The sequence below is a fragment of the Trachurus trachurus genome, assembly GCF_905171665.1.
Source record: "Trachurus trachurus genome assembly, chromosome: 13".
Taxonomy (NCBI): Eukaryota; Metazoa; Chordata; class Actinopteri; order Carangiformes; family Carangidae; genus Trachurus; species Trachurus trachurus.
In genome coordinates this window covers 31,439,492-31,464,652 of record NC_139892.1, presented here as the reverse complement: position 1 = coordinate 31,464,652, position 25,161 = coordinate 31,439,492, and the positions used below count along the sequence as shown (strand labels likewise).

Here is a 25,161-nt window from a genome sequence, read left to right as displayed (position 1 = left end):
TTTGAAAGGATTAATGTGAATGTAGACACAGCTGATGCCATACTGACGTTCATTTCGGCATTGTGGACTATAATGTTTTATTAAATAATGTCATCTGCACATGTTTGTGCATGCCTTCTAAATTCTATATAATCACTCAGCACAAAAGCAACAAGCTGGGCAGGAAGTCAGAATCTGCAGCAAAGAAGTGTGCATTTCCTGATACCATTTCATATAACCCAGTGTGATTTCAAGGTATGATGTTTGGTTTTATCATCTCTATTAAAAAACGAACACACATAGAAACATATCTCTTCCTTCACATGGAGGGACCTCTCTTCATCATGGCTCAGAAAATGGTGTAACCTTTAAAGGTGTTCAGAATTGACCGTTTGTCCTGTTTGTCGCGCCTCCAACTACGCGTTTCCACTAGTTGCCGCATGAGTTTACCCGAGTAAGGAAATCGAATTTGATTGGTCGTTATCGAGTAGGCGGAATATTCAGTGTTTGGGGCGAGACCGAGCGTGTCTCAGATGTTTGATTGGCGGATGGCGGATCCAATATCAGTGGCTGCTGAATCGTGAGCAGCGTGACGCATTATTCGTGTGCCTGCATTATCCAATGCAAAAAAACTACCCCACTTTCATCCCGGATTTACTTGAAAATAGAGTTTTGCACAGAGTTTGGGCTACATCATCTGATAGATGAGTTATTACACTAATTTTATGACCCAGAGTGGAATCAAATTCATTTTTCTTTTCTGTACAGCTTTAATGAAATGCTTTGCAACATCCTGGAGGAGTCAGCGGTCGGAGAAAAGAAAGGCAGAACTTTAATTTAACGTAAATTTTAGACTGAGATAATAACATAATAAAATGTGAGATAATAAAGTGCCAAAAATATTAGTGAAGGGCTGAAATAATCATTTGCAATCTTATTAAAAACGACAGCTTTGAAAATTCATATGAAAAAGCAGCGATAGCAGATCTCTTTTGGCGCTAATTGGCATTTAACTTTGCCTTTGTATTTTTCATTCAGCAACTTCAAAGTTAATTAATCTCCCCTTTTTCATTTCATGTCTCCATTATCTTGTCTCTTTTCCCCTCTTTATACCATATGTGTGTGAGAGTGTGCACACGCATAGACTCCTGCACATGCATACAGTAATAGTATTCTATACCTCATCTGTTGTTCCTGCTCAGGTCCAGGATTGTTAATGATCCACCACAGATAACGCTGCCTTATCAACAATGCAGTCCCCAGCGTTGGGGTGTTCCACAGAGATGCACCTTGCATGCTTAGCAGGTGACTCCCAGGTGTTCAGCTCTTTTATTGATGTTGCTTTATTGGTTTAGGTGTGTTTAGAGACTTTACCACTGGAAGGTCTTTCCTTTCCCCATTAAGTCCAAATCAAGATAAGATTTCCTCAGTTTCCTTGTGCAGGAATGAAGTCTGCAATAAAATAAGAAATGGTATTCAATCCAAACCAAAACAAACACAACCACAGTTTTCATTCTTTTATTTCAATTCCAGCGCCGACTTGCTTCAGTTTCTGTTTAATCTACGTGAAACCATACTTTACTTTGAATTCTACTCACATGTGCGCCATTGCATTCACAAATATTAACAAGCCCCACACACACAAATGCATCCACACACTGCGTATCCCCACACTCTTCCATTATCCATTAGCAGATGGGGACAATCAGCAGAGGAATACACTGTCAAGAAAATGGCTGACGAAACATTTTGCCCTCAAAAATTGCCGCACTCACACCAACATACAAATCTGGAGAGCTGGGGCTAATCACAGAAAGACACAAACACAGCCTCACAAAACAAAATTTGTATTCTCTATACTTAACATATGCTTTGTGTTAGCAATGTTTTACCCCTGACCTTTCCTTCTTGACCATAAATTCACTTCCCCTTCCCTGACCTCCTCCAGTGATTAGTTGCTCCCTCTGCAGACACCTCCCCTTCCTATTTCTCCTTTCCTCTTTTCTCTTCCCCTCTAGCCTTGTTGTTTAGATTCTATTATCCTGTGCTGCTTGGCTGCCTCACCCCATTAATCCCCAGCAGTTCAGTGTGTGCACGCGCGTGTGTGTGTTTGTATGTATGTGTGTTTATGGACGTCTAAACTAAAAGTGGTGCCAGTGTGAGGCTGTAGTGGTCGCCGAATGTCTGAGATGATTAATGGTGTGGGTTAGGTGAGGTGAAAAATGGCAGCACACACAGACACATGCTCCAACCCACAAATAGACTCTCGCATACGGACAGACTTACCTCGCAGGTGTCCTGCTAATATCTTGTCTGCAGGGGTTCGTCTGTCTGGACGGAAACAGACTCTGGAGCGATGTTGCGTCTCTCTCACTAGACAGTTTCAAGATGGAAGTGAAATGTGGATGTGGTGAAAATGGAGGGGAAGTGATGCGCTTTAATGGGAGCTCTGCAGAGGAATATAGTTGTGAAACTACTATTGCTGATCTTGACATGAGCTGGAAGCTGTTTGGGTGTGTGGGTGGCAGTTAACAGTCAACTGTAAAACAACTGCAACAAAATGTAACTAAATAGTGTGTACTTTGTTGTTTTCTCTGTTTGTGATTCCCCTCTGGGTAACTGTGTGTGTGTGTGTGTCTGTAAGCTGATACACTTGTCCTGGATTCCCTGCTAAACTTAGCCAAGTGACTGTGGTCGTGATTGAGTGGTCATCAGCACGGTTCACTGGGCGGATTTCGGCCGCGGCAGGGTAAAGCCTTAGTACCTGTTGCTTCAACACCGCTGATCTCACTTCACATGAACGTATACCACTCAAATGAATATTGATCCAGCGAGGGACAGGGGTGGGTGGCTACACTGTGACTCACACAGACTGGACTACAAGGCCACATCCACACTAATGCTAAATAAAGAGCTAGGGCTGTGCATATTTTCACACTGTTATACTTGACAATGGTTTATTGAGAGACTTTGAAACACTAACAATGTGCTTTTCTTATCATGACAACCCAAATAAAAAGGCCTATTGTCAGTTGATGAGAAAACTAAACAAACAAATTGATCAGTTTTGTCAATGTTAAATCCAGGAACTGCAGTTGATTGTCGTGTGTGATCTAGACCTGTGCAGGTGTATGACATCTGCACTGCAAAACAAATCTTCCAGCATAAACAACCAGGACAACCGCCACTGGTTTGTTCCAACCATCCGATCTCAGCCATTGATGCTCACAGTGACATTTATTCACTGACATGATGAAGACTCAGAAAAAAGTTGAAAAGCCTAAGGAATAGCTGGTGCATGAACACTGAGATTATTTTGTCAAACTGTTATTTTTAAGGTCAAGATGAACTTTCATGCTTAACTCTAAAGCCAACTTCGATGAGAAGTTTAAAATTCGCTATGGATAAAATCACAACATGCTAATAGATCAAATGCTGGTATGGAGGAATTACACCTGCTGTAGAAGACCATGTAATAAGATTGTCGATCACTTGCAGGGGATTAAAGGAAATGTTTGACATTTTGGGGAATTCATTCACCATTTCGTTGAGCATTAGATATAAAGACTGAGAGTCTCATGTTCTGTCTGCTCAATATGAAAGTAAAAACAGGAAACAGTCTCATTTAGTGTAAAGGCTACATCCACACTACTAGGTTTGCATTCTGAATCAGACGTTTTAAATGAACGCATATCTGTCCAGACCAACATTTGAATCCATCCAAACACCTTTCCCACCTGAAATCACATACATACCTTAGCAATCACATTCATTGGGCATGCACAAGCTCAGAAAACAGGAAGCAGATTGTGTACTCTGCAGTTGATCAGTCGCAAAAAAATATTTTTAACATGGAACAGCAAAGGCAGCTTCAGTGTTAAAATGCAGAATCTAATTGGACAACAGCTGCGAGCAAAGACAGCAAGGTCAGTTTATTCATTATCAGAGTTGTACTACCACTGCTAGTTGAAGCTCACAACAGCCAGTTGGGCACTGACCATGAACATCCTCGGCATCATTTCCAAAAGTCTCCATGTTCACCCATCCAGACTACAATGCAACTGTGGAGTTGTCAAACTGAAACAGGGCCAGCAGGGTTGTCACCAGTTTCTGTTTTCACGAGAGATGTGTTTTAAAATGAACAGTAGTAGTTTGGATGTAGCAAAAAAAAAAAAAAGGGAAGCATGCAGGTTGTCAAACTGAAACAGGGCCAGCAGGGTTGTCACCAGTTTCTGTTTTCACGAGAGATGTGTTTTAAAATGAACAGTAGTAGTTTGGATGTAGCAAAAAAAAAAAAAAGGGAAGCATGCAGGTTGTCAAACTGAAACAGGGCCAGCAGGGTTGTCACCAGTTTCTGTTTTCACGAGAGATGTGTTTTAAAATGAACAGTAGTAGTTTGGATGTAGCAAAAAAAAAAAAAGGGAAGCATGCAGGTTGTCAAACTGAAACAGGGCCAGCAGGGTTGTCACCAGTTTCTGTTTTCACGAGAGATGTGTTTTAAAATGAACAGTAGTAGTTTAGATGTAGCAAAAAAAAAAAAAAAAAAAAAAGGGAAGCATGCAGGTTGTCAAACTGAAACAGGGCCAGCAGGATTGTCACCAGTTTCTGTTTTCATGGGAGATGTGTTTTTAAATGAATTGTAGTAGTTTAAATGTAGCAAAAAAAAAAAAAAAAAAAACGGGAAGCATGCAGGTTGCATGGCTACGTCACATTGATGGAAAAACTGCAGGGGGTCACCACACCAGGGGAAGAAATAGTTTGGCACATAATCCCTTAATTGTTAACAAAGGCTGGTTGTGTCGTCCTGCTTCCAGTCTTGATGCTAACCTACTTCAAGCATCTGGAGCTTCATATTTAGCTCATACACATGAGAGCATTATTGATCTTTTTATATAGCAGGCATGTGGGAAGAGGAGAGATTGAAGGGTATTCCGGTTTTGTCACTGTGGACTGAATAGCTGAGAAAGATCACCAAAGAAGACATGCTTAGACACACAGTTGCCCTTTTTCGTTTGTGTGGACATGTCTTATATGTCATCTGAGCAGAATAGAAGGTGAGAAGTCAGTTACTTTATTTTTGTCTATTCGAAGTCTTCCGTGAAACCCCAGTGGACCTCAGAGCCTTTCCAATTCCAATTCCAATTTAGCTGTGTGTGTGTTAGTGTGTGTGGAGTGGAGTGGGGCAGAGGAAGATGGCACATACACCTCTTTTTTTAAATGGATGAATTGCTTCTATTGTGTTAGCAGCAGCAGTAATTACGCTGGCTGCTGGGATCCTGTCATTCTCTTTCCCTGGCCACCAACACTGAACCGTGGACGTTACGTTCGGCCACAGTATGTCATCTGGCTATGACAAGAGTATTCACATCTGCCCGAGGACTTTACAAAACTGCTGCAGCCTCCCGTGCTAACCTTCGAGCTCCAAACCATGAAAAGAACACAGTCGCTCACAGCACTTCTCATTATTATGAACTTCCCCCATCAGCTTCAGTGAGGAAGTGAAAATGTCAGGCTCTTCTCTGTGATGATGAGGGCTGCTGTGACTCTCAACCCTAAACTTTAACCCCCAGTGGCCGACTGTGGTGGACTGGGTAGAACTGTATGTATTATTAATGATGGCCAAATTCCACACATGAAAGGCCAGCATTGTGGGCTGGATGAAAGCCCCTGTGTCCTCTCTCTCTCTCAGCCACCCTGTTTCTATCTATTTACTGCTTCTTCTTTCTGTTTTCTGCTCTCTGTCTTACATCATGTATTCTACAGATCTACTTTTTTCCATTTTATTCATTTTGTAATTAGTTTGGTTGAAAAGTTGTATGTCACAGTGTCAATGACTCTATCAGTTTCTCTCCAGACTGTTCCAGCTTTGTTGGTGAACATAATGGCGTTTTGTCTGTTGTCTTCATTCTTTCTGCAGTTTGAACAATAGTGAGTTCTCATCCAGCCGGATGCCAACAGAAAACTCTCTCCTTGCTGTGTTTCTGCACTGCGTTTGTGTCTCTTTCAGGACAGTGAGGCCATGATACGTGTTTTATAAAACAAAATGCTGACATAAATCAAAATGCAATCTCATATTCGTGTGTACAACGTCCCATAACATTTACATGCTATTGTCATGTGCAAATAACACATGCTCTGCTCATTTCACAGCTCTCTCCCTTCAGTGTTAAATATCTTGCTCACCTGAGTTTGGAGCAACATCTGAACTAATGCAAAAATGTCTTCACTCACATGATTGGATGCAAGACTGCTGCCCTCCACTGGACAAAGTGTCTCACTGCAGAAAGGAGAGGGAGAACTGATTTTTGTTGTTCCCAATCCTCTCAGCTCGTGACATTTAGCTGTTGACAGTTCAACAGTGTTATTCCTCTCTGATTGCTTCATTTGCATTTTTCATAGTCCAGTGGAGGTATGACTCCACAGTATGAAAAGACAAAGTCAGAGAAAGTGACTCAGTGCTCAGTGGATGATTTTTTTGTTCTTCTAAATCTTCGTTTTAAGTTTTTATGTTTTATTTGCAATTAACCAAATAATTTGAAAAATAAAAAAATAAAAAATGTGCACTCCTTGTTGTGTAAATTGTGCACTCCCCTAATGAAACAAACCCTAATAAATGTATACTGAATTTCAGGTGCCCTGGTGGCTCACCTGATAGAGCATATATCAGAAAAGTCCTTAAGCAAATTGACATGTCCAAGCCATGTCATCCCCTCCTTCTGCCTGACTTCCCTGTTTGTCTTCCACAGAGACTGGCAAAAATAAAGGCAATGCCTAGATTGCCTAGAAATATTTTTTTTTTTAATGAGTTCAAGTGAAGGGTAGCACTGCATAATATGTACTGTCTGCACCAATCACTGATTGAAATCCATGATGGGCCTGTTTGTTTGACAACTGCGGCCTTTGAGACCCCAAACTAAAGTAACGATCTGTAGCAGACTTCTGAAACATTAAATCAGTTCAGAATTGTCTTTATGCAATTTTCATAAAATATGTTATTTAAGGCATTGCTAAAACAACATGTTTCTTTTAACAATGTCTCTGTGACACCTAACATAAGATTATTTTGTGAAAATAGTATTTTCAGGGTCAAGGATGAACTTTCACTCCCTTTTGCAAACATCGTACAACAATGGACATACTGTTTGGACCTGTAAAGACAACATGCTGAACAACTCAGGCAACACTGATAGGAGGAACTGTAGTAGGCCTAATCAGCTGCAAGGAAGAGATAGAAAAGAGAGGGTGATTTAGACATACCCCTCCATAGCCCAGATTTGAATTATTATGTGTAATGAGTAACACTTGGAAACCCTAAAGAATAATAGCTGCCACATTGGGACCACAAGTGTGGTTTCAAAGTTGTGAATTATAATCATGAGATGGCTATGGAAAACATTTTGTTCACACTGTTCTCCGATGGTATTGAAATGATGAATGGGCAACTTTCATCATCTGAATAATTCATGAATCAAAACATACAGTGCCACAGCGGATGAGTTTAAATAACAACTATGGAAACAGAGCAATTAATTCAAGGTCAGGAGGCTATAAACAAACCATCTAAAGGAAGCAATATGATATTTTTTACAGCCTGAAACTTGTCTGAAAGCCCCTGAGTCCCTGTGGGATGAAAACATTGGAGAGGACTTATCTCTGTCATTAATTAGCTCAGTGATCTCAGACATTTTAATTAGTCTACTGTCACTCTCACAGGACCAGGAGTGGGGATTAAAGGCCTGTCGCTGTACATCTTATTGTGTTCTTGTAGATCTTCACCTTTCACTGAATGGATCACACAGGGGCAGTTCTCTGCCTATTTCAGGCTATTTCAATTACAGCATGCTGGGGATGATATGAGATGAAAATGGTGCAATGAGCCCAGGCCCCTTGGTAGAAGCTATAAGGAGCTGTGACATGCAGCTAAAGATCTGTGGATCAAGAAAGTCTTAGAAATGCAAACAAAGCAGAATGCCATTATGTTTAAGAGGACCTGTTTTTCTTTTCATCTGACGTTATACATTATTAGATGTGAAAGAAAAGTTAAGACTGATGTGTATATTTTATAATTCAACACTCTGGTACTCTTGGTGTAAAACCTAAATGTTTGGTTCAGTCTCATTCATCCAAAGAACTGCTCAGATGCGGCAGACAGCTGAGCTGAAGAGCCAGGTATTTTCCTCAGAAGCATGGAGACCAAACATAGGGCCGAAATCTCACTGAAGACTGGACTTATTCTTAATGACTATAGTCAGACAGCTCAAAATGGATGCTAAAGTTGCTGTGTTAAACATGTTGATGTTGTGCAGCATCTTTCCACTGCACCAAAGTAGCCAAGTTACGGTGTGAAAGTTAAATAGTAGTCTGAAAGTCCTGCTGAGTTTCACACCTTGGTGTGCTGCAATGGAGAGACAGTGACATGAGAGGCTGGTAACTCTTTCAGTGCAGATGTTAGGTTGTTGTTTTAGGATACAGTGGCGTGTATCTTAACATATCTTTACTTTAAGTATCTGTGTTCAGAAAGTGGAAGGAGAACAAAAGGGGTATTTCACATGACCTATTTTTTCTAACACTATGGAAACTTTTTTTTCTCCCAGCAATTTGTTTTGTTCATATTTTGAGTGAGTGAAGTATATTTGTGCACAACAACAGACTAGTTTCAGTCCAGCGAGAAGCTGTGTAAAAGGCCACACATCACCATCATTGTTTGTTAGCTTGTTGTTGAGAATTCACCTGGGGTTTTTTGGCATACCATCATTAATTGATAAAGTGACCATGTCTATCTAATTATCAGTGGTGTGTGAAAATAAAGTCTGCTTTGACAGGACAGGCCTGCTCTTTACATGCTGGGTGATCACTCTCACAGATGTGACAATCCACATCACAAGGCTTTAGGTCACATTACCCCTCACTCCCCATGGGGCAGAGTGCTGATTGTCCTTGTATAGGCTTTGGCTTGTTGTTTTTTTAATGGGATCTAAGGAGAGGCTGCCTGCAGGGTGTATGGAAAGCCCACATGACGAGCCAATCCACATATTTCACCTAATGTCACCTGAAACAAAAAAAAAAACTGTGGAAAAATCCTCCAAATTTCCACAGTGTTTTGTTGTCTGTTTATCAATAAATGAAAATCACATGTGTTTGTGTATGAACACTCACTCACACTGTAATTTTTGAACACCAGTAGGCTAATTACAGTGATGCATGCTGAGTCAAAGTTTGAGCGCACTTCTACATTCATGTGTGTAACTGCGTGAGTGTGTGTTGTATCACTGATGATGATTTGTGGATGAATGAAAACTCTATTGATCCATTTAGCCCTTGAGGTGACAAAGTATTTGACTGTGGTTTAGTCATCACTGCACTGAGCTAACAGGCTTTTCAGTGGAAGACTTAATGAAGAGAAATGTGATGACTTTTAATAACTGATTTTATTACATGCTCATCACATGCTTTTTCGCTCTGATTAATAATTACACCACAAGACATGACTCATCAATAACGTCTTGATTCAAAGCTAATTTGAAAAACAACCAAGTGAGCAAACAGCCTTGGTTCAGATATTGATCTGACGACAGAAACATGGCTTAATGGCACAAGGAAATGAAAGTCCATTTGATATGGTGGTATGAAGAAAACAAAATGAGCTCAGTAGTGTTTAGACTTGCAAGACAAAAGCCCAGTGTGTCACATGTAGGGTCATGCTTGACAGAAATAATGACATGAGTCACTCCATTCTCACTATTGTTATATAATTTCGGTTCACTAGGCTAATATTTTTCAACACATATCCGAGCTAACTGTAAAAATCCACATTTTAACACTTTCTGTGTGTTGTTTATAATTTTATACAGAGTTTATCACAATTCAGCTGGACTTGTTGAACTTATTTTGAAACAATGAAACTCATGTGATGAACCCAAGAGTTCAAGAGAGAGGAAGCAATTTGGGGTTAAGCAATAGGATGACTATCAAAATTGCAGTAGATAGCGGCCTTTCCCGTAAGTTGTGCGAGGATGAGTCAAGTAGCTGTAAGCCCGAGGATCACTGATGTCGAAACTAAGGTGTGGCTGGCAGATCTGCGTGCGTACTACTGAGGGCAAGCAAGCCCCGCTGACTGGGCGTTCACACCAAAAGCGACCGGAGCGACCTCGGCGACCAGCTGCCATTCATTTTCAATGTACAGTGGCGACGAGGAGCGATGAGGAGCGACCGGCGGCGGGAGCGACGCGAGCGACGCGATGGGAGCGACGCGACGATTGAACTTTATGCAAATGAGCAGCGGCGCGACCACGGCGACAGCCAATAGCGGACTGGGATTCCCACAGCCGGAGAAATTGAGAGAGCCTGAATGGACACATCTGCAGCACAGCTTGAAAGTCCCGCCCCTTTGGTCGCTTGGTGCAAGGTCCTGCTAGAGCTGGCAAGCGACGCGATAGGAGCGGCCAGGGCGACTATAGGCGATTTAATCGCTTTCGGTGTGAACACACAGTGACTGTGCGATAAGAGCCGCACTGCACCTTTAACTAAACACTGGAGAGTATTTATTGAGTGACGTGGGACGCAGACTGCGTGCTGAGTGTGGGCAGGAAGCGCAGAGAGCTCACGGCGTCAAGGTAGCAGGAGTTAGACAGACCCGTACCGGAAATCAAATCACTCGCCTTCAACTGGGTGTCTGTATCACAGCGGAATAATACTTACCGACAAGACTACGTAGATATACAGGAATCTAGGGGTAATATTGTGTTTTTTTATTTTATTTAACAAGTAAAGAAAACGCAATTGGATTGACTTTGCCGGGCACGTAACGATATCACGCCTGTATTGTGAAAACCGACACAGGAAGTGCTTCATAGCCACTAGAGTTGGCTTGACCGTGCCAAGGGGAGCGACGGGCACACGGTGGCTACTTGAACGAAAACGGGGGAAGCTCGCTGAAGAACCGGCTAGGCTGTCGTCGGGAACTCAACATGCCACAATACAAATGCTGAGCCTGGGTCCGAAACAGAAACAACCGTATTTACCTCCCGAAAGGCAATAGTTGACGGCCACGCCCCGTATATCCACCGAGCAGAGCCCCGTACAAAACTGCTGGCGGAGCTAGGCGCCAGGCTGAGCGGTGTGAAACCCAGCAGGGCGGCTAGCGGCTCACAGCGGAGAGGAAGCAGGACTGTCGGCTTGCTGCTCTCTGGGAACCATGAGAGAGTACAAAGTAGTGGTTCTCGGGTCCGGTGGGGTCGGGAAATCCGCGTTGACCGTCCAGTTCGTGACGGGATCCTTCATAGAGAAGTACGACCCCACGATAGAGGATTTCTACAGGAAGGAGATCGAGGTGGACTCCTCTCCGTCCGTGCTGGAGATCCTGGACACGGCGGGCACCGAGCAGTTCGCCTCCATGCGAGACCTGTACATCAAGAACGGGCAGGGCTTCATCCTGGTCTACAGCCTGGTGAACCAGCAGAGCTTCCAGGATATCAAGCCCATGAGGGATCAGATCATTCGGGTGAAAAGGTACGAGAGGGTGCCGATGATCCTGGTCGGGAACAAAGTGGACCTAGAGGGGGAAAGGGAGGTCTCGTCCGGTGAGGGCAAGGCACTGGCGGACGAGTGGAACTGCCCGTTCATGGAAACTTCAGCCAAAAATAAAACCTCGGTGGACGAACTGTTTGCAGAGATAGTCCGACAGATGAACTATGCCTCAACACCAAATGGCGACGACCAGTGCTGTTCGTCTTGTGTCATTCTTTAAGAGAAAAAATGGACAACCATGAAGTTTTATTCTTTGCTCGGTTTTAAGTTTGCAATGGTAAGTTGAGACTCCCTTTACTGAAAATGTAAAAAGAAAAAAAAAAAAAACTGGCATTAGAGATAGTTAGAATAAGTACTGTGTATTACGTATTGGATAACAATGTAGCCAGTAAAGTTATAATAAACTTGTTATTGAAATCCTTTCTTAGCACATGCCCATATTAAGTGTAGACTAAAGCAAAGCAAAATACCGGATGTATGCTGAACTTGCCTTTAAGTTACTGTGTAATCTTTATTTTAGTTTAACTGTCAGTTCTTCTCCATACAGTATGAGCTCGGCATTAGTCCTTACTGCTAACCTCCATTAGGACACTTGCAGGCTATTGTTTTGCTAAGCAGACTATAGGGAAGTGTCTGAGTCATTTGCAGAACTGGAGGGACGAGCTGTGGCTGACTTAATTAGGTTAACTAAGTTAGTGGTGGAGTATGTAGGTACACCTACAGTGTGGAGTTAAGGAACTGCTCAAATGGTATTTTCCAGAATGAGGTTAGCAGGAGCCAGGAGATTCCAATGTTCTTGTATGGCCTACATTCAGGGATCAGCAAGTCGGGTTTTTGTTGAGCCCAGCCCAAAGTTAGCCTCGAACACGCCATGTTTTTACTTGATGTTTTGTCAGAAGTTGTTGTAGTTCACTCATGACTCTCTTTTTTTATCTCTTGTTTGTGGCAGTGTGTTGCAGCAAGTGTGTACTGTTGAGCTCTTCTTCATGTCTCACCCTGGCCTTGGAGGAAAATGAAGGGAGGAATGCTGCAGGGGGACGAAAGGAGGAGGAGGAGGAGGAGGGGAGCAACTGAGACAGAGGGGAGGGGTCCACTCTTCAGGAATTCTGCTGGGTTGGAGTATCTTTGCTGCTCGATCAGTGTCCACCATTGATGTCAACACAGTGTCAGATCCAGCATCAGTTTCAGCAACAACCCCTTCGCCAGTTCCAACTGTACTCCCAACTGGAACTAACCCCCAATGGAAAAGATACGGAGGGCAACACTTAGAGACACATAAATGGATATTTCTGATATAAGAAGAAGAAAGAGAGATAGAGTATATTTTGTTAAATAACTGCACAGTCTGGGGCAGGTAAAGATTTGGGTGCTGTCTCTGCCTAACCCACGTTGGAGCAATGCTCCACAACACTCCAAATCCTATTTTTTTTTTCCAAAGTCAAATTAAATTGACACCACTTATCTGCTGGTGGAGTAAATGTGATGAGTGCCACTTTTTTCCCTTCATCTCCTCTTAAGTGTATGAGAGGACCTTAACTGAAGTGACATAGGGGATGGTGACCCGATCGCCCTTGTGTCAAGTGCCTTTCCAAAACAAATCAGCTGTTCAGATTTAGTGCCAACCTACATGTATCACCAAAAGAACTCTTCAACATGGCAATCCACAAACTAGTGAACTGTTCACCTGGATAATCTCGTAGGGGTGGAGGCTGAAGAAAAAGACAAACTACAATAGGCTTTTTGTTAATGGAATGGCGGTTTTATCATGTATGTTTTACATTGGCCTTTTTGAAGTCTAAGGTGTTCATTTTTGCAATGTCTGCTTGGTCTGGCCAAAAACTATATCTTGAAATGCACAGGTACTGGAACCCCCTAGACGTGATAACAACACCAAACGCTTACCTGCCAGACCACTTAAATCAAATGAATTCTCTTTGTTCTGTTAATTTTGTTGTTTTTAACAGGAAATGTGATGATGTACCGTTGACAAATCTAACCTGATTGTAAGTTTAATTTCAGACCAGCCTTTTAACAGAGGGCTGTTGGTTTTAAAAAAAAAAACAAGACTTTTAATACAAATTGCATTTTTTTAAAAAAGAAACAAGGCTGTGTTTTCTCTTTGTTGCCATCTACTTGTTTCTGCGTTTTACCACAATGGCTAATAGCCAGTTTTGCCGTGCCAAAACGAAATTGTCACGAGCACTTTGGACAAGAGTGTATCATCGCTTTAACACCATCTTAAGTTGGTTACACAAAAATAAGTGGATTACTGCGAATACCCACAGTAATGCGGTAGTTTAAAAAGTGAACACACAGTTGTGTGCATAATTTACAGTGACCTGACTTCCCCCCTAAAACCCAAATTTACATGAGCTAGTTGATAGTTGAGGATGTGTGGTAGACCACAGGTCAACAGGAAGTAGGAATACAATAGGAAAATGCAATGTGTCTATTGAGTTTGATGTTGGACAACTTCACTGAGCGCCCTTTTAGAAGAAGCTTTATGGAATACAGTTTCAGTTGCTGTTTCCCCTAAAATCTACTTTATTTTTCTACTGCTGCATAGCCCTGCTTTTTTCTCACACAGTGTTCTATCTGGTTAATGCAGAGACCACTGTGGTATATGTGCAAAATCACAAAACTGAAAAAAAAAAAACAGACCAAGGTGCGTGTATGACCAGGGTATGAGCAGTTAGAAAAAGAGATGAGTAACTCACCCCCGTTGGTTGTTTACATGACATTGGTAATCTAAGCACGGTGTTATTTCCAGGCTATTACAACACATGCTACATCTCTGAAGAGTAGAAATTCACAATGAGATTTATCATCGCTGCCTCTATGATGAACCTTAACAGTATCCATCAACAAAATGGGATCAAGATGAAAGCGCCGCCACTTGCTCCTGATCCTCACATGCAGCAACAGACGAGGCCAGGCAGTGCTGCTCCAGAGAGAAATGTCTTTTTTTTTCACTGTGTGGGTGTAGTAGTGTTTTCAGCCCAGAGCTCCAGCCTGGGTGCAGTGAGTTTGTGTGTGTGTGTGTGTGTGTGTGTGGGTGTAGTGGTGTGATGTGGAGAGGCCGCTATGACTGAGCAGGCCCCGCTCTGCTTCTGTTTACCTATGGGGATTACCTAGCCCTGGCTGGCTGGACGACCGCAGAATGGCTGCAGGGGGAGAGAGTAAACAAACACAAGACGGGCTTCACACAGAGTCCAGTCTTTCTGAGAGTAGATATGTGCTGGTTTGTGCTGGTCTTGAAGCTGTGCTGCATGTGTGTGTTGCGTTGTGGTATGTACTCTGTGTGTCTTATGGGTCTTAGCATATGTGTCTGCCTGTCAATGTCTAGTACAGGCTTGAACGCCTATATGGGCCTGGGTATCTGTGCCTGTTAACCAGTGTAAGCAATGGTATCATATGTATTCTTTGGCTTTGCTTGCATCATGTGGCTGTGGGGCATGGGGAGGTCAGGGTACAGGGTTGTGCTAGGGGGCAATTTCAAAGTGAATATTGCATCCAACAGGTGCAAAGGTGCATGGGCGTATGTCAGACTCAGACTCAGGCAATAAGGCTTTTGTAATATTGTGATAATAAGAATATATTTTGGACATGTTTTTAACATGTATAAATATTTTCTAATATATGTATAAATATTTATGATAATGTACTATAAAAAAAAGTTAATCATCAAATGTTTGAAGTTAAAGGGACAACGAGGAGTTTCTATTCGGTTATAAAAAAGTCTCACGTTAATGTGGATGAATCTCCGCTACCCACACTTGTTAATGGGCCCATTTTCGATAAATATATCGTTTTGTCTCTATCGTTATTTTGTTATTATTAGTGGTGGCGGAGATGCTGGTCGAGCCGACCAGCCTTTTTTACTTTCGGTTTCGCAACGAGTCATGAGAATAACGCAGCTGAATCGCCGTTTATGGTCGGAACTACGACGGTATGTGAACCTCTTTGAACCTCTGACTTTAATTCTTGATGAATGAAAACATGAGTCCGTCTTGCGCCGGTCAAAAGAATTTTACGGTGCGCGCTGAGGCTCATAAATGTAGTGTGAAAACGCTTTGCTTTTCCAAAACTCCTCGTTGTCCCTTTAAGTTTAGCTGTATAAGTTATTCCTATCCATATTATCGCAATATACTTCAACTGAGAAATCTGAGACCATAATATTGAGTCATTTCCCAGCCATAGCTTTACATTATCTGCAGATTGTCTGTATGTGAGTGTGTGTGTACGTAGAAAACTGTGTGTATGTACACACTGTGTATTTTTCTCCTCCCTGAAGCTGAAACGACAGCTTTACAGCTTAATATTGGGTTTCAGTGTGCTCCTCAGGAGTGCTTTGTGTTTGTGTGACTGCTGATAGCAGGGCTTAGATCTTCCTTACATCAACCTCAAGCCCGTGACTAGTTTACAGCTATGCTATCAATGTGAAGTCAAGGCTAATAGCACGTTTCCTCTAAGGCCCTCATACAGATTGTGTGATTAGACATGAACAAGAACTGAAGTTGAACTCGGTACTGGAATAATAGTTACAGTGGCAGTGGGTGAGTGGGAGAAGTTATTACAGCTATGCCCCAGATACTGTAAATGTATACCCCCATCTTCTACTGCTGCACAGCTTCAATCTCTTGCTGTGGTATAAACATCTGATAGCAGAAGAATTTGCCCTTTAGAGAGAGAAAGGGGCCTGTTGAGTTCCTGTTTCTTTTTATCTAACTCTTTCTAAGGAGTGAGAAGGTGAAAGTTTCACTTCCTGCCCCTTTTGTTTTGCACAACTCAGCAATAGTGTCGACTGTGTGTGGCTGTGAGTTTAATTGGTTTCAGCCTTGTACTTATTAAGTTTCAGTATGTTGCTGCCACATATTTGCATACTTGTACCACAGCGTTGTGTTTTATTTATTTTTATTTTTTCTTTATTTTAAGGAATGTAATTAGGCTAAGCTATTTTCAAACCTCTCGCTCTCAGTTGCAGCCAAGAGGAAATCAGTAGTGTTCAGGTTTACAGATGGCCCGGCTTGTCAGTGGTTGCTGGTCATGGGAGATGGTCATGTGATGTGGTTGCCATGGTTAAGGGGGGTTGGGATGTGGTATGGCTGTGCAGGGTGGCCTCGTGACCTATGGGGAGTTCAGTCACTGCTGGAATGGTGACTGTAAGAGAGAGGAGGGTGTCAGTCTGTTAGATCATCTTTCCCTCAGTCGTCACCATCATATATTTTCCTTGATCATGACAGAAAGTGTGATTTGACATTCAGAGGTAATTAGATAACTGTAGGTTTTACAAGTTTTATATGAATAACTCCCTTCCCTTGGTTACAGTAAACTAAATATTGATTTCCTAATGATTAAGATTTGGGTTAAATGTGGTGTTGTGCTGCACAGATGCAAGATCTGTGTTGTGTTTTTCTTTTGCTGCTGCTGCTTGAAACAGTTGCTCTGACAGGAAGTGTTGCGACAGCCAGTGAGAGTGGGTGGTGTGTGTTTGCATTTTTTTTTACATGGGACTTAATCACTATATAGGCTCCTTGCTGAATTACAGGCTTCTCTTTCTCTCCCAGCGTCATCACGCTATTTTTAAGGCTCTGTTGTGTTCAAGAATGCGGTTTTGCCCTTTTTTTCTTGGCAGATGTGCTTGTTATGTACTGTACTGTATCTGTCTGAGGCAGTATCCACTCTGGAGTTGGTTTGACTTCTTATTAGTGTTTCTTTCTCTGCATGTTTATTTTGACACATCACATCACTTTAAACTCTGAATTTAACAAAGAAGGTGCTTTCATGTGGTTTACACGCAGCAGTGTTGTTAATCAGCGAGTGTCACTGTTATTTCCCTTTGAGCTGGGCATTACCATAACAACGCAGGAATACCCATTCGCTCTGTGTTTGTCTTCCCGTCGTTGGCTGAATGAGCTTTGTTTTTTCTCTCTTTCTTTCACACATGAACACACACGCACATGTGTGCACATCATACATTGTGCACATTTAAACACACTGCAGTTGAGATTCCTGCAGCGTTTGCACCAGGACTTTGTCCAGACACAGGCAGCAGAGGCATCACTCGCCTCCTCTGTTTCACCAAGTTCCTTCACAGAGACATCGGGTCGGATTTAACCTGACGGTTCCTTTATTACACACTTATTACTTTATCCATGTGATCATGTCGTATTCTTTGATTTTACTCCACCTTGATCTATTATATCTCACTGGACGATTGACTACAGATTGTGCGAGATCTTCAAATATGCACATTTTGCTGTAGAGAGTTATATATTTACAGGAGCACTGCTGCATCTTTCTCTGCACAGAGATGATGATGGGTCTGATGGTTTACACTCTGCTTCTCATTGGACTTGGTAAAAATAACAAGGGTCAGTTTATAGTAAGAAGTGTCATGAATGATCATCCATTAGCTCCTTCATTCAGCTCTCTCTGTAAATCAGGGAGTGGCCCTCTGACTTGGAGCTGACTGAGCCTCTATGGGAATGCCCCGGAATTCCTCTCATTCCTGTCATTCCTTCAACTGTAATGTCTGGACATGTCTTTAGCCTGAGCTGAAAGAGAGATGGAAGAGAGAGGAGAAAGTCAGGATATGATAAGGGCTGGTTGATGTTTATTTATTTGAGGTGATTAGCTGCATGGTTTTGGCAGCACAGTTGCCCTTTATGTCTGATTGGAAATGACTTAAGCGATCGCTTCCTAGCTTACCTTTTGTTGACGTTAGTGATCACAAGTCTGACAGAGGAATATCACCAAGAATCTGCAACAAATACAAAGGGGGAGAGAATGGCAGTGACAAAGGATTAAAAAGAGAGTGCAGGGTTTGTCTAAACAGGCCTCCTGACACCGCCCCACTGTGTCACAAGATGGATCCCACTGGGCACACAGTCAAACTGCTCTTTATACCCATCTTTAGATAATCATAGCACAGTTGCTTTGGTTCACACCAGAGCTCGATCTGAAAAGGAAACTAGGCCAAAGGAGCCAGTCAGACAGGACTAGTTACTAGCGGCATCCCCAGTGTGGTTTAATAGCTTTTGTTCACTGGTGTCAGTGAGGACAAGTAGTGCTTAAGGACTTGATTTGTAATTGAGCTAAGTTATAATCAGTGTTTTAATTATGATGAGTAGAAAAAAACCAGGTCAATAAGTGCGTGCAGGCATAGCAGATTGCAATTTGATCTTTCTGTAGGTATGTGTAATAGATATAGTATATATATATTTAGTCGCTGAGCAGATAGATTTTCAAACATACAGGATACTATCAATATTACAATATCCATAATAGCAGTGTTACCTTTGGTCTGAGTGATTCAGGCACTGTGTCTGTCACTTGGCAGCTGTTTCCTCCACACAGCAGCCTTCAGCTGTAGCTCTTGAGGCTAGGGTGTGGTTTCTCACATGAATGACAGGCCGGCATCTCTGCAGAGGACTTACAAGAAGTGAATGGCCTTGATTATTTCCTTGTAGTTTGTTTTTGTCGCTGGTTTGATCGTAGGCCCACATCGGTGTTGAGAAGTGACGCATTAGGTCATATTTAGAAGAGGAGGGCACACAACATCATTTGGACCTGAGCATGCTATTTGTGTAATGTTGGAAGTTTAGGGTGAAACCACAGAAGTTTTAAACTATTGGTTGTGATAAAGCTCAGACGGATTTTTTTATAATGTAATAATACCCACACCCCTTAACCACTGCTAGCACCACCACAAGGATGTCCCAGGGCAGTCGGTAGCAGAGCAGCATCTCTGGATCTGGATACAGCCTGAGCTACTTTTGCCAGCTAAACCCATCACTAAGTATTTTTGAAGTTACGAGCATTCCAAGTACCAGTATTTTGCACAATAAACCACTAGCCAAAACTTTAAAAACATATATAAAAGACTTTAATCATATGTAAATCCGTGTGTCATATCTGATTATTCTGTGACAAGAGGTAATTTACAATTATTGCCATCACAGTTTGTCAAATTAAAACTTGCTGTTATATCATTTTAAATAATCACAATTTATGTATCATTATAAACAACACTTACACAAAGTATCACTGTCACTGCTCTGTTATGCACCCCCCAGGCTGTCCGCTAACGTCCTCGCTGTGTTCCCCATCCCAGCTGGCGCAGGAATTGGGAGCATGCTAGCCTGTCTGTCAGCCAAAGTGACACCCTGCAGCAGGTAATACCTTCACTGGGAGTAGTAGATCAGAAGAGAGTTCAGGTGTGTGCATCGATACCCTGCAACTGTGAAAGCTGTCTTTTTGATTGATTAAAAAAGGTGACACTCTTTAGAAGGGACTAAGATGAGCCTGGCTCACAGAAGCTGTTGACAGCCATTCTTCATATGAAGACATGTTCTGCAGCATATTTCAACAAACCAATGAAAACCTGAGAGATTTGTAGTTTTGCTTTAGGTATGCAAATGCATAACCAAGCACTTACAGATAATTACAAAACAACTATGTTAAGTTTGAAGAGAAACTATAGTGCAACTGGCTCCTGGCAGGAATCAGCGTCTTGTTACACTTCAACCTGACAGGATGATTGATGTCACCAAGGAATTAACCTTCTGATTGAGGAGTTATGTCTTTTATTCACTATACTTAACTTCCCCATTCCTTTGCGCCGTGAAACAAACTGAACAGGTATCAGACAGGCTTTTGTTTTGAATCCTAACTTTTTTTTCACATAATCATAACCCTCCTTTATTTTCCAACCCCCCCTCCCCCATCTGCTGCATCTGTGGTTGAGAGAAGAGGGTTTGTGGCATCCTGCCCCAGGGCTTGATGCTGGGTCATGTGACTACCACCACCCTGGTGTTGCCCTCTTGTCACCACGGCAACTTCAGCGTTCTGACTAACATGCCGTGACATCCGTGACCTTCCTCCCCCATCTGCAATCCTGTTTCTTTTTCTCATTCCATCATCTTTTACCCCCTCCTCTTGTATGCATCTGACTGGTTTCATCGTTACTCCACATCCCTGCCACGTCCCTCTATTAGTTTATTTTTATGTCTTTCTGTGACTTGAGTCACACTTGACAAGTGTTTTTTTTTTAGATACCTGGCATATTATTGTATTTATTTGGTTATTTACTTGCACTCTTTTTTATCCATTTGCCTCCCTCCTTCCCCCAGTCCACATTCATCATCAAACTTTTCTCTTGAGGCAGGTTTATGCAACATCTTTCATAACCTGAGCATCCGGGGGGCAGAAAAAGAAACTTGTGGGAGAGAGCAATAACAAAAAAAGAGCTGAGGTTTTCATATTTAGAAAGAAGTGTATGTAATGCCTAAGTGTTTCATTTATGTAAACTGATGTTATACGCACATATTTGTCTTGTTTAAATGAACTGTCCGCCCAATTTGAAGAATTTGAATTTCGCCCAAACACACGATAATAAATGGTCCTGATGGTGCTAAAATAGCATATTCAGAACTTTCCTATATGTATTAAATTACCGAATCTACTCATCCATACAGCAACAGACCTACCTCATCTGTTTGGATTTGTTTATGTGATTGAATAGCTACCCCATATTTTCTCTGCTAACCTGCCAAGAGGCAGCTAGGCCAACTTCCTGCTTCCTTTGAGTCAATAGAATCTTTACACTCATTTTTGAGGCATGCAAACACATTTCAAGGAGTCCCAACATACTAAAGACCTAAAGGTGTCTCTTAATCTTTTACTAAATTCTACTTGCTACATCAACAGTGACTAGTGTTTAAGTACACGCCTGTATTTTACAGTTTGTTTCGGTATCCTATTAGTCAAGGTGTGCTATTTATTTACCTTTCGGAAGCATTTTCCAAATATGGTTGACAGGAAGTGTAGTCTGATAAATCATTGTGTGGCACAGCTGACTGTTCACTTAGTTTGCTCTGTAAAATTACACACCGCCACACCCCAAATGCCAGAGCGACTGTTTCACACACCAATACACCGCAGAAGGAAGAGATTGTGACAGTGCAGCAGTCAGGACCAAACATTCATACCTCCAGCCAAATCACTGTTAACACAGCCCCGAGTTATTACCACATGAGTCACATGCAAGTCTCTTTCATTTTCGCTGAAACCACGTTGATATTTTTCTGCTGACAGAATGCGTGTAGGCTACAATCACACCTGTACTGTACGTACTCTTGCTCACTGTTCCTGCATGCAAGTGCATAATGGCCTTACATGAAAGTGTCATCACAGTCCATGTGTTAACAGAAATATGCAAAAGATGCCCCAGATATGACCCTCCACAGTGAATTGATTTCTGGGAATGTTGCAGAGGCTAGGCTCTGAGGAAATTGCTCATATCCTGTGTGGAGCTGTGGAAGAGGAAGTCTCCTGTGACATGGGGAATCTCCAGTCTACTGACCCACATCATTGGACTCTGGATCCTGCTACATTATTGTTACCAGTGCTGATACTTTGCAGTGTTAGAAAAGACACTTCAGACTGATGAAAACTTGATTGATGTCAGTAACCGGAGAGCATGTTATACATACATACATATATGTTGCTGTAATTATTCCTGAAGGTGCCCTGTGGATTTTTCCTGTCAAGCAAGTTTACATGCAGTGTTGCTCACCAAAAAACATTATTTGGATGAGGCCTATCAAACATGATAATAGTGTTTCCTGCCTCGGGTAACATTTGCAAGGCTGGGATTTTCTGAATCCTGCGTTGTTAGGCGAGCTGACATTTTTTCCACTGCTTTTTGTTTGTCTACATTTCTTGGCAGTGATCAACTACAATTTTTTTGAACTCTGGAATAACACGATATGGGCGATAAATGCCTCAGATTGTGCCACAGTTAGAAATTCCCTAAAATTCTCAGATGCGTCAGAGGCTGATGTGATATGATCTTCCCACTTGGTAGCATGGAATAATGATCCGAGTGATATGACATGAATGGCACACGTCTCAAGGTCAATTGAAGTCCCCCAGTGCCAAAATTAAATTAGGGTACAATAGTGGAGCAACTGTAGGTGTGTGTGGGTGTGTGCAATCCAATTTGAGACCCTTCTAGCTATTTGCCATTTCCTTCCATTACAACAGATCACACTCATAGCGGTGTGATCTAACTGTCTGGAAATTGGATCCAGCTCTGCTCACTTTGAAAGGTGTTAAAATGATATTTGCAGCATGTACTCATATGCAAATAACTTTTTGGGCTACAGGCAGAGTACAGAGTAACTGAAGAGCATGTTAACAGGTGGGAGCTTGACATGAACCTGAAGCTCACTGCTCTTTTCTGCCTTTGGCAACCTATGCTTGGTTACAAAGTAATTTGCTGATCAGTGGGTGTGCTCAAACACACTCTCAGTTTTCAGTGTGTCCTAATCCTGCTGCCTTTGGGGCTTTTACCAAAAGAACACTCCACTACGATAGATGAAAAAAATACCCCCCAAGGATACATTTTTTATCATCACAGGGACTGCAATCAAAAGCAGAAGGTGGGAGGAAAAAATCAGCTGTTCCCTGAGAAAATCGCACACTTACAGGCCTCATGTGGAGCCAGAGTCTTGGATTTGATCTGGTAGTTTTACTAAAATAAATTACTCCAGGCGACACGCTGACTTGAGCACCACTCCATATAAACTTCACAAAGTACAACGCATGGTACTGTCCTCAATAATACTTGTCACATGTGTCATGTGATGTGAGACTGAATGGTGTCCAGTGTTGGTGATCAGTGTGCTGACAGGAAGGAAGGGTGTCTCCATCTAAGACTTCCTGTCCCGCTGTGTGACTCAGTGGCGGTCCTTGTGCTGCTCTTTTCCTTTTCCCTTCACTCTTCTCCTCTGCTCTCCTGCAGGACATGTCCAAGCCTTCCTCCCTTATCTCACCCACATTTGTCTTCAATCACTTTATGAGCTTTTGCTGGACCACCTGTCCACAGAGTGAGAAGTCAACATGTTTTAGTTCCAAATACATACTGTATATATATGTATGCATACATAATACCAGATATTTCACTTTTATTTTCCTTCACACTATTGGTTCAGTATTTTGTGAAGTTTAATAAGAATAGCTTATAAATTAAGTCTGTTTGGTAGAAATGAAATCTTCTGCCAGCAGCCGAGCACTGTAGCACAAAGACTGGAAACAGCTAGTATGACTCTGTCCAAATGTGCAAGTCCATCATCCACAATATTTCTCGCCAAGATTTCAGGAAGTCACTTTTCTGTGCCAAGAGATAGTCCACACAACACACCCCCCCCCCCACAAATAATCACTTGTGTCCCAATGAGTGAGTTTTAGGGGCGCATGAAGACAGATTTTGTTACTTTTGGACGCAGCCAGACTACCCTGGTTTTTAGCCTTTGTATCAAGCTAAGCTAGCAGCTACTGGCAGTGTCCTCATAGTTATACAGACATATGTGGTATTGATCTTCTCAGCTAACTTTGAGATCCAAAAATGTTCAACTATTCTTTTAATTTGTGCTCCATATTTGTCTAATAGGACTTTGTAAAGCAACACATTATGCTTTCATAGCTTCCATCCCCAAGCAAAATAAGTTTAGAGGTAATTTGAGAATGATAAATTAAGAACAACAAAGCCCCATGAATTCTCAGGATAATCACTTAAACAGACACATCTCATCTGTAATATCATAATTATCTCCCTTGATCCTCTTTCAATTTAAAACTGTGAGCTGACTCCAATCATGATAATGCTGATTGATATCTGGGCTGTTTACCACTGAGTGTGTGAACCATCAGCCGTAATGAGATGTCATCCAATTATGAAGGTTAGTATAGGCCTTAACAACTGCACCGGCAGTCTGCCTGAAACGACCTCAGACAAATTAGTGAACAAGATGGGATGGATGAATGCAGATATGTTAGGGAGAGAAAAAGTGTTGGAGACAAGCTGGAGATGACGGATGAGAGGAGAAAGAAAGGAGAGAGAGAGAGAGGGAGGGAGGGGACATGAGGGACGAGAGGAGGCCACGCTGCAGGTCTCTCATTCAGACTAATGCCATTAGTGTCACTGTGCAGGCGGATCATATGACACACAGTCATTACTGCTCTTTATTTATTTACCCTGACACACACACACACATACATAAATTCCACCATGTCACATATCCTGTAGAGTTAGTTTCCTCACACAAAACCCTGTAGCCTTGAAGCCAGACAAAAAATGGCTATCCAAACACAGACATGCACACACGGGCTTGCGCAAATTAGGCCTTTCACAGAGTGTGCCACACATGAGCACACATCTCTGAATGCTCATAACATGCCGCCAGTCCCCCCCCCCCCCCCCCCCCCCTCCGTTTTGTTCCTCTTTCTTCTTCCTGTCCGTAGATTCAGCCTCTGGGTTTGCCTTCTCATGTCATCTTGGGGTGCGTAAGCCTCCAGACCATATGGGCTCTGAGGGGCTTAGTGGACTTCCAGCCAGACCCCCCCCCCCCCCCACCACCACCCCTCCCTCCGAGGGTCTGCTGTTTGAGGGGAGTTCAGGGGCATCTTGTTGTCTTTTTTAGCTGCTTCTAAACTTCCTGTCTGGAGACTGAAACAAAGTCTGAGGACTTGTCATCATTTTGTTATCTCACTTTCCTGCCCCCCCCCTCATTTCCCCCCAGTTTGATTTAATTTAAGCCCTGACATTTTGCATATCAAATAGAATCCATTGTTTCCTCTGCACAGTGCTGG

The 25,161-nt window shown here is 42.3% G+C and overlaps 1 protein-coding gene across 1 annotated transcript; it reads left to right on the top strand.

Annotated features, from left to right (window-relative positions):
• The first annotated feature begins 10,871 nt into the window (after positions 1-10,871).
• Positions 10,872-13,564, top strand: LOC310996179 (ras-related protein Rap-2a). Its single transcript, XM_083985553.1, has 2 exons — positions 10,872-11,782; positions 12,455-13,564. Exon 1 carries the CDS (start codon positions 11,174-11,176, stop codon positions 11,723-11,725), a length of 552 nt encoding a protein of 183 aa, XP_083841679.1. The 5' UTR covers positions 10,872-11,173; the 3' UTR covers positions 11,726-11,782; positions 12,455-13,564.
• Positions 13,565-25,161: the final 11,597 nt, after the last annotated feature.